Below are 15147 nucleotides of genomic sequence, written 5' to 3' on the forward strand. Positions count from 1 at the left end.
GGGGACACCCAGACGCAGAGAGAATCCCATTGAAGATGATCTCATCTTCAGGATCGGTGAGAGAGGGAGATCTGTCCATTTTTATTTATCTCTCTCTGTCTGTTTCTCTCTCTGTTTGTTTCTCTCTCTGTCTGTTTCTCTCTCTGTTTGTTTCTCTCTCTGCTTGTTCTCTCTCTGCTTGTTCTCTCTCTGCTTGTTCTCTCTCTGTCTGTCTGTTTCTCTCTCTGTCTGTTTCTCTCTCTGTCTGTTTCTCTGTCTGTTTCTCTCTCTGTTTCTCTCTGTCTGTTTCTCTCTGTCTGTTTCTCTCTCTGTTTCTCTCTCTGTTTCTCTCTCTCTGTTTGTTTCTCTCTGTTTGTTTCTCTCTGTTCGTTTCTCTCTGTTCGTTTCTCTCTGTTTGTTTCTCTCGGTCTGTTTCTCTCTGTCTGTTTCTCTCTCTCTCTGTTTTTCTCTCTCTCTGTTTCTCTCTCTCTCTGTTTGTCTCTCTCTGTTTGTCTCTCTTTGTTCGTTTCTCTCTGTTTGTTTCTCTCTGTTTCTCTCTGTCTGTTTCTCTCTCTGTTTGTTTCTCTCTCTGTCTGTTTCTCTCTCTGTTTGTTTCTCTCTCTGCTTGTTCTCTCTCTGCTTGTTCTCTCTCTGTCTGTCTGTTTCTTTCTCTGTCTGTTTCTCTCTGTCTGTTTCTCTCTCTGCTTGTTCTCTCTCTGTCTGTCTGTTTCTTTCTCTGTCTGTTTCTCTCTCTGTCTGTTTCTCTCTCTGTTTGTTTCTCTCTCTGTTTGTTTCTCTCTCTGTTTCTCTCTGTCTGTTTCTCTCTGTCTGTTTCTCTCTCTGTTTGTCTCTCTCTGTTTGTCTCTCTCTGTTTGTCTCTCTCTGTTTGTTTCTCTCTGTTTGTTTCTCTCTGTTTGTTTCTCTCTGTTTGTTTCTCTCTGTTCGTTTCTCTCTGTTTGTTTCTCTCGGTCTGTTTCTCTCTGTCTGTTTCTCTCTCTCTGTTTTTCTCTCTCTCTGTTTCTCTCTCTCTCTGTTTGTCTCTCTCTGTTTGTCTCTCTTTGTTCGTTTCTCTCTGTTTGTTTCTCTCTGTTTCTCTCTGTCTGTTTCTCTCTCTGTTTGTTTCTCTCTCTGTCTGTTTCTCTCTCTGTTTGTTTCTCTCTCTGCTTGTTCTCTCTCTGCTTGTTCTCTCTCTGCTTGTTCTCTCTCTGTCTGTCTGTTTCTTTCTCTGTCTGTTTCTCTCTGTCTGTTTCTCTCTCTGCTTGTTCTCTCTCTGTCTGTCTGTTTCTTTCTCTGTCTGTTTCTCTCTCTGTCTGTTTCTCTCTCTGTTTGTTTCTCTCTCTGTTTGTTTCTCTCTCTGTTTCTCTCTGTCTGTTTCTCTCTGTCTGTTTCTCTCTGTTTGTCTCTCTCTGTTTGTCTCTCTCTGTTTGTTTCTCTCTGTTTGTTTCTCTCTGTTTGTTTCTCTCTGTTTGTTTCTCTCTGTTCGTTTCTCTCTGTTTGTTTCTCTCGGTCTGTTTCTCTCTGTCTGTCTGTCTCTCTCTGTTTGTTTCTCTCTGTTTGTTTCTCTCTGTTTGTTTCTCTCTGTTTGTTTCTCTCGGTCTGTTTCTCTCGGTCTGTTTCTCTCTCTCTCTGTTTCTCTCTCTCTCTCTCTGTTTCTCTCTCTCTCTGTCTGTTTCTCTCTCTCTCTGTCTGTTTCTCTCTCTCTGTCTGTTTCTCTCTCTCTCTGTCTGTTTCTCTCTCTCTCTGTCTGTTTCTCTGTCTGCTTCTCTCTCTGTCTGCTTCTCTCTCTGTCTGCTTCTCTCTGTCTGTTTCTCTCCCTCTCTCTTTATTTCTCTCTCTACATCTTGCTTCTCCATTAATAATGTTTTCACTCTGTGTGCGTGCGCGCACTCCAGGTACTAAGGGGAGAAATAAAGGAGAGTTTACTAACCTGCAGGGTGTGTCAGCGTCCTCCAATGGCAGGATTCTAATAGCAGACAGCAATAACCAGTGTGTCCAGGTAAATACACACATAGACACACGCACGCACACACACACACACACACACACACACACCGTGGCAGAATTTTGATCATTTGTGTGTGTGTATGTGTGTCCATCCCCCCCGGACAGATCTTCTCTAATGAGGGGGAGTTTAAGAGTCGTTTTGGGGTGAGGGGTCGGTCGCCAGGGCAACTCCAACGACCAACGGGTGTGGCCGTTCACCCCAACGGTGACATCATCATCGCCGACTACGACAACAAGTGGGTCAGCATCTTCTCCAGCGAGGGCAAGTACAAGGTGAGCATACAGGGGACATACAGGGGACATACAGGAGACATACAGGAGACATACAGGTGACATACAGGTGACATACAGGTGACATACAGGTGACATACAGGTGACATACAGGTGACATACAGGAGACATACAGGTGACATACAGGAGACATACAGGTGACATACAGGAGACATACAGGAGACATACAAGTGACATACAAGTGACATACAGGAGACATACAGGTGACATACAGGAGACATACAGGAGACATACAAGAGACATACAAGAGACATACAGGTGACATACAGGTGACATACAGGTGACATACAGGAGACATACAGGTGACATACAGGTGACATACAGGTGACATACAGGTGACATACAGGTGACATACAGGTGACATACAGGTGACATACAGGTGACATACAGGTGACATACAGGAGACATACAGGTGACATACAGGTGACATACAGGTGACATACAAGAGGCATACAGGTGACATACAGGTGACATACAGGAGACATACAGGAGACATACAGGTGACATACAGGTGACATACAGGTGAAATATAGGAAACATACAGGTGACATACAGGTGACACATAGGCAGGCACGTGCACAGAGGTCTAAGGGTACCTGAGCACTACAGAAAAGCGAACTGTCAGATTGGTGTTGTTTCTTACTATAACATTTCATTTCAGGTAGAGAGGATTTTGAGTAATCAAGGTGAAAGAAAGTGACACATTCAATACCGTCTTGAACACTATTGCCCGCATCTACCTGATATAGGTTGTAATCATTAGTCCAACAGTTTCAAGCGAGAGTTTCTATTGTACAAATTAAGGTTTGTTTATCCAATGCTTCCATTTAAGAAATATTTTTAAACAGAATTTACGGAATGAATACACCCAAACACAGTTCACTTTCATAGCAGCCACATACAAACAGCATGATCTCTTTGATTGTTTTATCATTCTTTCTCCCATCTACGCGCTCTCTTCCACTCACCTTTTCCCTTAGCTTGTGGACTTCACTGCAAAACACATCAGCTCTCTGTGACCAGGCGAAAAAACACTTTTCCAAGCCAAACCTTCATACCATAACCGCTAACCGCTACACACAGCCTACACCCTTGTCACCATTATTAGCTAACGTCATAATCAAAATAGCTACTAGAACTTAAGCATTAGGAAACCCGCTACGATCATGCAGTACAGTGTACAGTCAGCAAACAGTTTAGCAGTTACACCGGCAGGACCCGGTGGCAATACATTAATAAAACCAAAAGCTTACCTTGACTTAGAAGAGTTCCAGTGTTGGATAGCCATAGTCTGCTTGCTAGCATAGCATCTCTCTCTGTTTGAGCAGGCTAAAGTAGCCAGCTGCATTCGCTAGCTAAGTAAGTGAAAAAAAAAAAATACAACAAAATATAGCTACACTACCGCTCAAAAGTTTAGGGTCACTTAGAAATGTTCTTGAAAGAAAAGCACATTTTTTTTGTCCGTTAAAATAACATCAAATTGATCAGAAATACAGTGTAGACATTGTTAATGTTGTAAATGACTATTGTAGCTGGAAACGGCTGATTTTTAATGGAATATCTACATAGGCGTACAGGGGCCCATTATAAGCAACCATCACTCCTATGTTCCAATGGCACGTTGTGTTAGCTAATCCAAGTTTATCGTTTTAAAAGGCTAATTGATCATTAGAAAACCCTTTTGCAATTGTGTTAGCACAGCTGAAAACTGTTGTCCTGATTAAAGAAGCAATACAACTGGCCTTCTTTAGACTAGTTGAGTATCTGGAGCATCAGCATTTGTGGGTTTGATTACAGGCTCAAAATGGCCAGAAACAAAACCTTCTTCTGAAACTCGTCAGTCTATTCTTGTTCTGAGAAATGAAGGCTATTCCATGCGAGAAATTTCCAAGAAACTGAAGATCTCATTCAATGCTGTGTACTACTCCCTTCACAGAACAGAAACAAACTGGCTCTAACCAGAATAGAAAGAGGAGTGGGAGGCCCCGGTGCACACCTGAGCAAGAGGACAAGTACACTAGAGTGTCTAGTTTTAGAAACAGATGCCACACAAGTCCTTAGCTGGCAGCTTCATTAAATAGTACCCGCAAAACACCAGTCAACGTCAACAGTGAAGAGGCGACTCCGGGATACTGGCCTTCTAGGCAGAGTTCCTCTGTCTAGAAAAAAAAACATCCCCCCGCATGATGCTGCCACCACCATGCTTCACCTTAGGGATGGTGCCAAGTTTCCTCCAGACGTTCAATCTTGGTTGTCCTTCTGGAAGGTTCTCCCATCTCCACAGAGGAACTCTAGAGCTCTGTCAGAGTGACCATTGGGTTCTTGGTCACCTCCCTGACCAAGGCCCGTCTCCCCCGATTGCTCAGTTTTGCCGGCGGCCAGCTCTAGGAAGACTCTTGGTGGTTCCAAACTTCTTCCATTTATTAAGAATGATAGAGGCCACTGTGTTCTTAGAGACATTCCAATGCTTCATGAATGTTGTGGTACCTTTCCCCAGATCTGTGCCTCAACACAATCCTGTCTCAGAGCTCTACGGACAGATCCTTCGACCTCATGGCTTAGTTTTGATCTGACATGCACTTTCACCTGTGGGACCTTATATAGACGTGCGTGTGCCTTTCCAAAATCATGTCCAATCAATTGAATTTACCACAGGTGGATTCCAATCAGGTTGATCAATGGAAACAGATTGCACCTCCGCACATTTAAGAGTTTCATAGCAAAGGGTCTGAATACCTATGCAAATAAGGTATTTCTGTTTTTTATTTTATATAAATTCACAAATCTTTGGAAATCCTGTTTTCGATTTGTCGTTAGAGGACATTGTGTTTAGATTGCTGAGGACATTTTTTTATTTAATCCATTTTAGAATAAGGCTATAACATGGCGCTGTTGTTAATTAAGGCAAAGATTTTTTGAGGGGGGGGGGGGGGGGGGGGGGTTGACTTTGAGCATCTGCCCCTTCAGATGTCTGAGCACAACAATCTACAGGTGACATAAAAGTGACATACAGGTAACTTTATTCTATCTTCAGGCTAACCTGTCCTCTGATTGGTTGTGGTTGTGTCTATCTGTCAGGCCAAGCTGGGCTCTGGTAGGCTAATGGGACCGAAGGGCGTGTCAGTGGATCAGAACGGTCATGTGATTGTCGTTGACAACAAGGCATGCACCGTCTTCATCTTCCAGCCAACCGGCAAGCTCGTTTCTAAATTCGGTAGCCGTGGCAACGGAGACAAACAGTTTGCAGGTGTGTTGATGATGATGCTGAGGGTCATGATGTTGATGATGTTGGGAAGGATAATGATGGTGATGATTATGATCCATATCTCCTCCTCTCTCCACCTCCTCTCCTCCTCTCTCCACCTCCTCTCCTCTTAATTTCTCCTCTCTCCACCTCCTCTCCTCCTCTCTCCACCTCCTCTCCTCCTCTCTCCACCTCCTCTCCTCCTCTCTCCACCTCCTCTCCTCTTAATTTCTCCTCTCCACCTCCTCTCCTCCTCTCTCCACCTCTTCTCCTCCTCTCCACCTCCTCTCTCCACCTCCTTTCCTCCTCTCTCCACCTCCTTTCCTCCTCTCTCCACCTCCTCTTCATTTCTCCTCTCTCCACTTCCTCCGTTCCTCCTCTCTCCACTTCCTCCGTTCCTCCTCTCTCCACCTCCTTTCCTCCTCTCTCCACCTCCTTTCCTCCTCTCTCCTCTCTTCCGACCAGGTCCTCATTTTGCAGCCGTCAACAACAACAATGAGATCATAGTGACAGACTTTCACAACCACTCTGTCAAGGTAAGCAACTAACTTATCAGGACACTCCCACCTAGGTCTGGTGGATCATCTAAACATGACCTTCGTTAATTAAACCAACAGAATGAATGGGAAAAAGTCCTGGTTCAATTAAAAAAGTCGCCATTTCCCTCCCTCCCTCCCTCCCTCCCTCCCTCCAGGTGTTCACCCCAGAGGGAGAGCTGCTGTTGAAGTTTGGATCTAACGGAGAGGGCAACGGTCAATTTAATGCTCCTACAGGTGTGGCCGTCGATGTGAACGGGAACATCATTGTAGCCGACTGGGGCAACAGCCGCATACAGGTATAGTTTTATATATAGATATACAGTAACAGTCAAAAGTTTGGACACACCTACTCATTCAAGGGTTTTTCTTTATTTTGACTTTTTTCAACATTGTAGAATAATAGTGGAGACATCAAAACTATGAAATAACACATGTGGAATCATGTAGTAACCAAAAAAGTGTTAAGCAAATCAGTACATAGTTTAGATTTTAGATTCTTCAAAGTAGCCACCCTTTGTCTTGATGACAGCTTTGCACACTCTTGGCATTCTCTCTACCAGCTTCATGAGGTAAACACCTGGAATGCATTTAAATTAACAGGTGTGCCTTTGCTGCAAAGAAACCACTACTAAAGGACACCAATAAGAAGAAAACACTTGCTTGGGCCAAGAAACACGAGCAATGGACATTAGAGTGATGGAATTCTGTCCTTTGGTCTGATGAGTCCAAATTTGAGATTTTTGATTCCAAACCCACTGTGTCTCTGTGAGACGCAGAGTAGGTGAACGGATGATCTCCGCATGCGTGGTTTTACCACCGTGAAGCATGGAGGAGGAGGTGTGTTGGTGTGGGGGTGCTTTGCTGGTGACACTGTCGGTGATTTAAAAAAAAATTCAAGGCACACTTGGCTACCACAGCATTCTGGAGCGATACGCCTCCCATCTGGTTTGTGCTTAGTGGGACTATCATTTGTTTTTCAACAAGACAATAACCAAACACACCTCCAGGCAGTGTAAGGGCTATTTGCCCAAAAAGGAGAGTGATGGAGTGCCGCAACAGATGACCTGGCCTCCACAATCACCTGACCTCAACACTCACAATTGAGATGGTTTGGGATGAGTTGGACCGCAGAGTGAAGGAAAAGCTGTCAACAAGGGCTCAGAATATATGAGAACTCCTTCAAGACTGTTGGAAAAGCATTCCAGGTGAAGCTGGTTGAGAGAATGCCACAACAGCCACAGATATAATATAGGTAATGTATTTAACCAGGCAAGTCAGTTAAGAACAAATTCTTATTTACAATGACGGCCTACCCCGAACAATTGTGCGCCGCCCTATTGGACTCCCAATCACGGATGGATGTGATACAGCCTGGATTCGAACCAGGGACTGTAGTGACTTCTCTTGCACTGAGATGCAGTGCCTTAGACCGCTGTGCCACTCGGGGCATTCGGAAAGTGTTCATATTCTTTGAATTACTACATATGTTTTCCCTCACCCATCTATACACAATACCCCATTATGACAAAGTGAAAACATAGTTTTTTTTAAATGTTTGCAAATTTACTGAAAATTAAGTACAGAAATAATTTATTTACATAAGTATCAATACAGCAGTTACAGCTGTGAGTCTTTCTGGGTAAGTCTCTAAGAGCTGTGAGTCTTTCTGGGTAAGTCTCTAAGAGCTGTGAGTCTTTCTGGGTAAGTCTCTAAGAGCTGTGAGTCTTTCTGGGTAAGTCTCTAAGAGCTGTGAGTCTTTCTGGGTAAGTCTCTAAGAGCTGTGCGTCTTTCTGGGTAAGTCTCTAAGAGCTGTGAGTCTTTCTGGGTAAGTCTCTAAGAGCTGTGAGTCTTTCTGGGTCAGTCTCTAAGAGTTGTGAGTCTTTCTGGGTCAGTCTCTAAGAGCTGTGAGTCTTTCTGGGTAAGTCTCTAAGAGCTGTGAGTCTTTCTGGGTGAGTCTCTAAGAGCTGTGAGTCTTTCTGGTTAAGTCTCTAAGAGCTGTGAGTCTTTCTGGGTAAGTCTCTAAGAGCTGTGAGTCTTTCTGGGTAAGTCTCTAAGAGCTGTGAGTCTTTCTGGGTAAGTCTATAAGAGTTGTGAGTCTTTCTGGGTAAGTCTCTAAGAGCTGTGAGTCTTTCTGGGTAAGTCTCTAAGAGCTGTGAGTCTTTCTGGGTAAGTCTCTAAGAGATTTCCACACCTGGATAATTTTTTTAAGTTCTTCAAACTTTGTCAAAGTGGTTGTTGATCATTGCTAGACAACCATTTAAGTCTTGCCATAGATTTTCACTCAGATTTAAGTCAAAGCTGTAACTCGGAACATTCACTGGCCTCATGGTAAGCAACTCCAGTGTAGATGTGGCCTTGTGTTTCAGGTTATGGTCCTGCTGGAATGTGATTTAGTCTCTTAGTGTCTGTTGGAAAGCAGACTGAATCCAGGTTTTCCTCTAGGATTTTGCCTCTGCTTATCTCCATTTTGTAGAAAAAAAAAATCACGAAAAACTCCCCAGTCCTAAACGATTACAAGCATACCCATAACATGATGCAGCCACCACCATACTTGTACATATGGAGAGTCATACTCAGTGATGTGTTGTGTTGGATTTGGCCCAAACATAACGCTTTGTATTCAGGACAAAAAGTTTATTTCTTTACCACATTTTTTTGCCATATTACTTTTGTGCCTTATTGCAAACAGGATGCATGTTTTGGAATATTTTTATTCTATATAGGCTTCCTTCTGTTCACTCTGCCATTTAGGTTAGTATTGTGAAGTAACTGCAATGTTATTGATCCATCCTCAGTTTTGTCCTATCAAAGCCATTAAACTCTGTAACTGTTTTAAAGTCACCATTGGCCTCATGGTGAAATCCCTGAGCGGTTTCCTTCCTCTTCGGCAACTGAGTTAGGAAGGACACAATCCATTTTAAATTCAGGCAGTATCACAACAAAATGTGGGAAAGTCAAAGGTGTGAATACTTTCTGAAGACACTGTATACAGGTACAAAAGTATTCAAATACAGGTACAAAAGTATTCAAATACAGGTACAAAAGTATTGTTTTCAATTACTTTAGAAAAAATATAATTCATTCAGAATACTTTTCAAATACTTTGAAAATACTTTATCTTCATCATTCTTACACAGATATCAACATTCAAAAAGTATTTTCATCATTCTATCCCATTTACATTACATTTAAGTCATTTAGCAGACGCTCTTATCCTCTTATCCAGATCCACTTACAAATCCCCCCCTCCTCTCCAGGTGTTTGATGGTAGTGGCTCCTTCCTGTCCTATATCAACACATCAGCTGACCCTCTCTACGGACCTCAGGGTCTGGCTCTCACCTCCGATGGACACGTGGTGGTGGCCGACTCTGGGAACCACTGTTTCAAGGTCTACAGATACCTACAGTAATAGAGGGAGGGACGTATGGGAGAATGAATGGAGGGAGAAGAGAGATGGAGAGATGGATGGACAGAACCATTGTTTCAAGGTCTACAGATACCTACAGTAATAGAGGGAGGGACGTATGGGAGAATGAATGGAGGGAGAAGAGAGATGGAGAGATGGATGGACAGAACCATTGTTTCAAGGTCTACAGATACCTACAGTAATAGAGGGAGGGAGGTATGGGAGAATGAATGGAGGGAGAAGAGAGATGGAGAGATGGATGGACAGAACCATTGTTTCAAGGTCTACAGATACCTACAGTAATAGAGGGAGGGAGGTATGGGAGAATGAATGGAGGGAGAAGAGAGATGGAGAGATGGATGGACAGAACCATTGTTTCAAGGTCTACAGATACCTACAGTAATAGAGGGAGGGAGGTATGGGAGAATGAATGGAGGGAGAAGAGAGATGGAGAGATGGATGGACAGAACCATTGTTTCAAGGTCTACAGATACCTACAGTAATAGAGGGAGGGAGGTATGGGAGAATGAATGGAGGGAGAAGAGAGATGGAGAGATGGATGGACAAAACCATTGTTTCAAGGTCTACATATACCTACAGTAATAGAGGGAGGGAGGTATGGGAGAATGAATGGAGGGAGAAGAGAGATGGAGAGATGGACGGAATCACTGTTTCAAGGTCTACCACTTCCTGGTGTGAACTTAAATGACGACCAGTCAAATCAGCACCTCTCTTTGCACTGACGACACGTCACTCATCTGCCTTACTATTGGCCAGAGCTGCACAGTGAGAGCATTGGTTCTGGGACCTAACAGACCTGAGACCTAGCTCTCGGCTTGCCAAAATGATGTCACAGCTCCCCATCCCACCGTGGAAACCTGTTAATCTGACTCAATATTAAACTAATCTCAGCCTGTTTTTCTGACTCAATATCAAACTAATCTCAATCTGTTAATCTGACTCAATATGAAACCAATCTCAACCTGTTAATCTGACTCAATATCAAACTAATCTCAATTGGTTAATCTGACTCAATATCAAACTAATCTCAATTTGTTAATCTGACTCAATATTAAACCAATTTCAACTTGTTTATCTGCTCTTAAACCTATGGACTCTACAGAACAATATATACACTGTTCACATGGGTTCTAGAGAACGATACAAATTGTTCATATGAGTTCTAGAGAACGATACACATTGTTCATATGGGTTCTAGAGAACGATACAAATTGTTCATATGGGTTCTAGAGAACGATACAAATTGTTCATATGGGTTCTAGAGAACGATACAAATTGTTCATATGGGTTCTATAGAACAATACAAATTGTTCATATGGGTTCTAGAGAACGATACAAATTGTTCATATGGGTTCTAAAGAACGATACAAATTGTTCATATGGGTTCTAGAGAACGATATAGATAAATGTATGTTCTATAGAATAATAATATTGATGGTTCGTTTGAGGATCGTTGTCTGCAAAATCAATAAGGAATGCTCAGTACTGTTCAAGAAGGTGGCTATGGTTATTCTAATACTCCCCAGATATATTAATAAATCAATCAATCCATTCATTATTGATGATTGGTTGATTTGATTGATTGAGCTAAAAGGCAACTTGCGACTTTACACTTGGATGAGGTATTTATTCAACCATCCAATTTTTCAGAAAAAAAAAATACTGGATGCTTTCCAAATTGCTCCCTATGCGCCCAGGGCAATAGTAGTGCACTACGTAGGGAACAGGGCAATAGTAGTGCACTACGTAGGGAACAGGGCAATAGTAGTGCACTACGTAGGGAACAGGGCAATAGTAGTGCACTACGTAGGGAACAGGGCAATAGTAGTGCACTACGTAGGGAACAGGGCAATAGTAGTGCACTACGTAGGGAACAGGGCAATAGTAGTGCACTACGTAGGGAACAGGTCAATAGTAGTGCACTACGTAGGGAACAGGGCAATAGTAGTGCACTACGTAGGGAACAGGGCAATAGTAGTGCACTACGTAGGGAACAGGGCAATAGTAGTGCACTTCGTAGGGAACAGGTCAATAGTAGTGCACTACGTAGGGAACAGGGCAATAGTAGTGCACTACGTAGGGAACAGAGTCCTATTTGGGAGACGGACACAGTTGCAAGATAACATGGAAGAGTATATATATATTTGGGAATGATCTTTATTATTAATACTGATCAATAACCATTTGCAAACTAACTCTCATCAGTTCTGTTTTCACCCCCTCATTAGAAAAAAACTAAACGTACATTTAGAAGTAGGGCTCGGCACGATTTAAATTCAAAGGTCATTTCCGATTGAGCCGACAATGCAGCGTTTACCGTGAATGCAGTGTCCAGGAACGCGGGAACATTGCCTTTACATTTCTATTACGCTGTAGCGTAGGTCTTCATGAATCGAGCCCTTAATATTTGATTAATAATTTTCTTGTTAAAGGATTCCAAATCAGTTTGTTTATTATTTAAGTTTGCTGTTGCTCGTCAGTACAGTTATATATCACTCATAATGGAATACCAGAGTATTCTAGAACAATTCCAGAGGTTTTCTAGAAGATAAAAAACATAGTATTCTAGAACCATGCATTTTCTTTTTAGTAACTGTATCAATAGATTTGGTAAAGATCTCAACGGAACTCAACCAAAACAATGGAATTGCCATGGAAACGGCCATGGGGGAAAGATCCCGAATCTCTTCATTTCCCCCCAGCAAAATTAGCCTACATTTAGGCTGTTGTTAATATTTGTATTTCACGGTATGTTGAGGTAAAAATCTGAGTATAATGTTTGCATGGATGTCAACCCCAACAAGTCATCATTTCCAATCAACCGCATTTCAGTTAAAAAAACTTCCACCACCAATTTCTGTACGCTAACGATGCTAACCAGCTTATACGAACGGGAGTTAGCATTTAGCAGTCATTTCTTAAATCTGAAAAGGGACAACTTCCATATGTCACGCAGCGAAAACAGACAAATATATCCAATTCGGACTTCAGTAACCACATTGTGGGCCTCTTACAATACATAAATCATGAGGGATTTGACGGATATCCACTCTGTTACGTCAGATGTGTTGAATGTTCGCCAATCTGGTCAACGGAACATCTGTGTTCCGTTGACTCCTTTACCGCATCTATCTGTTAGGATCCAACAGTGTTCTGTTAGAATCATATTCAGAGTTCCAAAATTCCGGTAAGTTCCCTAAAAATTCAATGCAGATTTTCTAGAAATACTGGTTGTAAGATTTCCGGAATCAGGAGGGAATATGCAGGAAATTCTAGATTTCTAGAATTTGGATATCTTGGATTTCTGGAAAGTCTGCATGGAAATATGGGAAAATTAAAATCACTTTTCAAACCTGTATCCATACCATGGGGCGGCAGGGTAGCCTAGTGGTTAGAGCGTTGGACTCGTAACCCGAAAGGTTGCAAAATCGAATCCCTGAGCTGACAAGATAAAAATCAATCGTTCTGCCCCTGAACAAGGCAGTTAACCCGCTGTTCCTAGGCCGTCATTGAAAACAAGAATTTGTTCTTAACTGACTTGCCTAGTTAAATAACGGTAAAAAAAATATCTATAATGCTGTAAAGTCTGTAGGCTAATGGGAAGGATTGGATGAGGAATCATGGGTTGTGTATCAAATGGAACCCTGTTTACCAGAGCCCGAAGGACCTTGGTTGAAGTTATGCACCACATTGGGAAAAGGGTGCTATATAGGATGCTGACTATCAGACAAATGTCTAGCCCACATTTCCAACACTATAGGAAGTGATCCCATCAATACTGAAGAACATTTCACTTCACATTCTGAATGTATTTATGTTACTATTTATTATTTGGGGTTATTTATTCCAGGGGAAACCGTACTACTATGGGCTGACCCTGTAAAACAACACCTATCGTGCTGCTATGGCTGACCCTGTAAAACAACACCTATCATACTACTATGACTGACCCTGTAAAACAACACCTATCATACTACTATGGCTGACCCTGTAAAACAACACATTACACTGCACCTATCATACTACTATGGTGTATGTAACAATAAAACATAATTTAAAAATAATAATTTTGGGGTGTTTATAATGCTATTTATTTATTTAAGGAATAATGTATGTATATATGTTTTCATGTAAATCATCTGAATACTACTATGGTACCCGTTGTACATGTTGTTTTCATGTAAATCATCTGAATACTACTATGGTACCCGTTGTACATGTTGTTTTCATGTAAATTATCTGAATACTACTATGGTACCCGTTGTACATGTTGTTTTCATGTAAATCATCTGAATACTACTATGGTACCCGTTGTACATGTTGTTTTCATGTAAATCATCTGAATACTACTATGGTACCCGTTGTACATGTTGTTTTCATGTAAATCATCTGAATACTACTATAGTACCCATTGTACATGTTGTTTTCATGTAAATCATCTGAATACTACTATGGTACCCGTTGTACATGTTGTTTTCATGTAAATCATCTGAATAATACTATTGCACTCATTTACATGTTGCTCTTCTATTTATAGCCTAAATGCATTATCAAGTTTTTTAAATATTTATATTCATTATCATGTCATGTTCAAATCAAAGTTGCTCATCTGCGATGGACGACGTTTGTACAGGTTGTTTTACGATTGTCTTTCGTGACGATCATTTCTTTAATAGAACAGAATGCACAGACAAACGAATGAACCGACATCTACATCTCATTATTTGACAGACACAGCCTTACCTGCATGTTTCCATTAGATACACAGCCTTATATTCATGTTTCCATTAGATACACAGCCTTACATTCATGTTTCCATTAGATACACAGCCTTACATTCATGTTTCCATTAGATACACAGCCTTTCATTCATTCATGTTTCCATTAGATACACAGCCTTATATTCATGTTTCCATTAGATACACAGCCTTATATTCATGTTTCCATTAGATACATAGCCTTTCATTCATGTTTCCATTAGATACACAGCCTTATATTCATGTTTCCATTAGATACACAGCCTTATATTCATGTTTCCATTAGATACACAGCCTTACATTCATTCATGTTTCCATTAGATACACAGCCTTACATTCATTCATGCTGCCATTTAACAGGAATGTTATTTTCCCATAGTTGTCATGTCATTTTCGAATTGTTTTAACGATATAGTAGGTCACTTTCTCAGTTTAGGTCTTTAGGTTCTACTCTGTATCTCACTCTGTCTGCCCCTTAGATAGCACCCTATACCCTACGCAGTGCACTACTGTTGACCTATACCCTACGTAGTGCACTACTGTTGACCAGAGCCCCATGTCAAAAGTTGTGCACTATATAGGGAATAGGGTGCCATTTGGGAGACAAGCCTATGTTATATATATATATATAATGGTTACGATCACTCCTCTTAATCCTGGTCCATGGGACCCACAGGGGGTGCAGGGATTAGTTCCAACCCAGCACTAACACACTCGTTAACAGCTATAGTCAAGGTTTGATGAATAGGGAATCAGCTGTAGCCAGTCTGTTAGTTAGTGCTGGGATGGCTCTAAACTCTGCACAGGACCAGGGTCGTCCATCACTGATGACATCACTTCCTTGTTGACCTTCAACCCTTGTTTTCTTGGTACTAACGTGACACAGAAATAAAGCATTGATTCAA

General features: G+C 41.7%; 1 protein-coding gene across 1 annotated transcript; it reads left to right on the plus strand.

The window, feature by feature from the left end:
* Window positions 1-4: 4 nt before the first annotated feature.
* LOC129847953 (tripartite motif-containing protein 2-like) lies at window positions 5-15147 on the plus strand (the record flags this gene model as incomplete). Its single annotated transcript, XM_055915532.1, has 7 exons — window positions 5-56; window positions 1872-1975; window positions 2089-2256; window positions 5353-5521; window positions 5984-6054; window positions 6213-6353; window positions 9315-15147. Coding segments are annotated over 7 exons (858 nt in total), but the record flags the coding sequence as incomplete, so codon positions are not given.

Source organism: Salvelinus fontinalis, unplaced genomic scaffold (assembly GCF_029448725.1).
Source record: "Salvelinus fontinalis isolate EN_2023a unplaced genomic scaffold, ASM2944872v1 scaffold_0965, whole genome shotgun sequence".
Taxonomy (NCBI): domain Eukaryota; kingdom Metazoa; phylum Chordata; class Actinopteri; order Salmoniformes; family Salmonidae; genus Salvelinus; species Salvelinus fontinalis.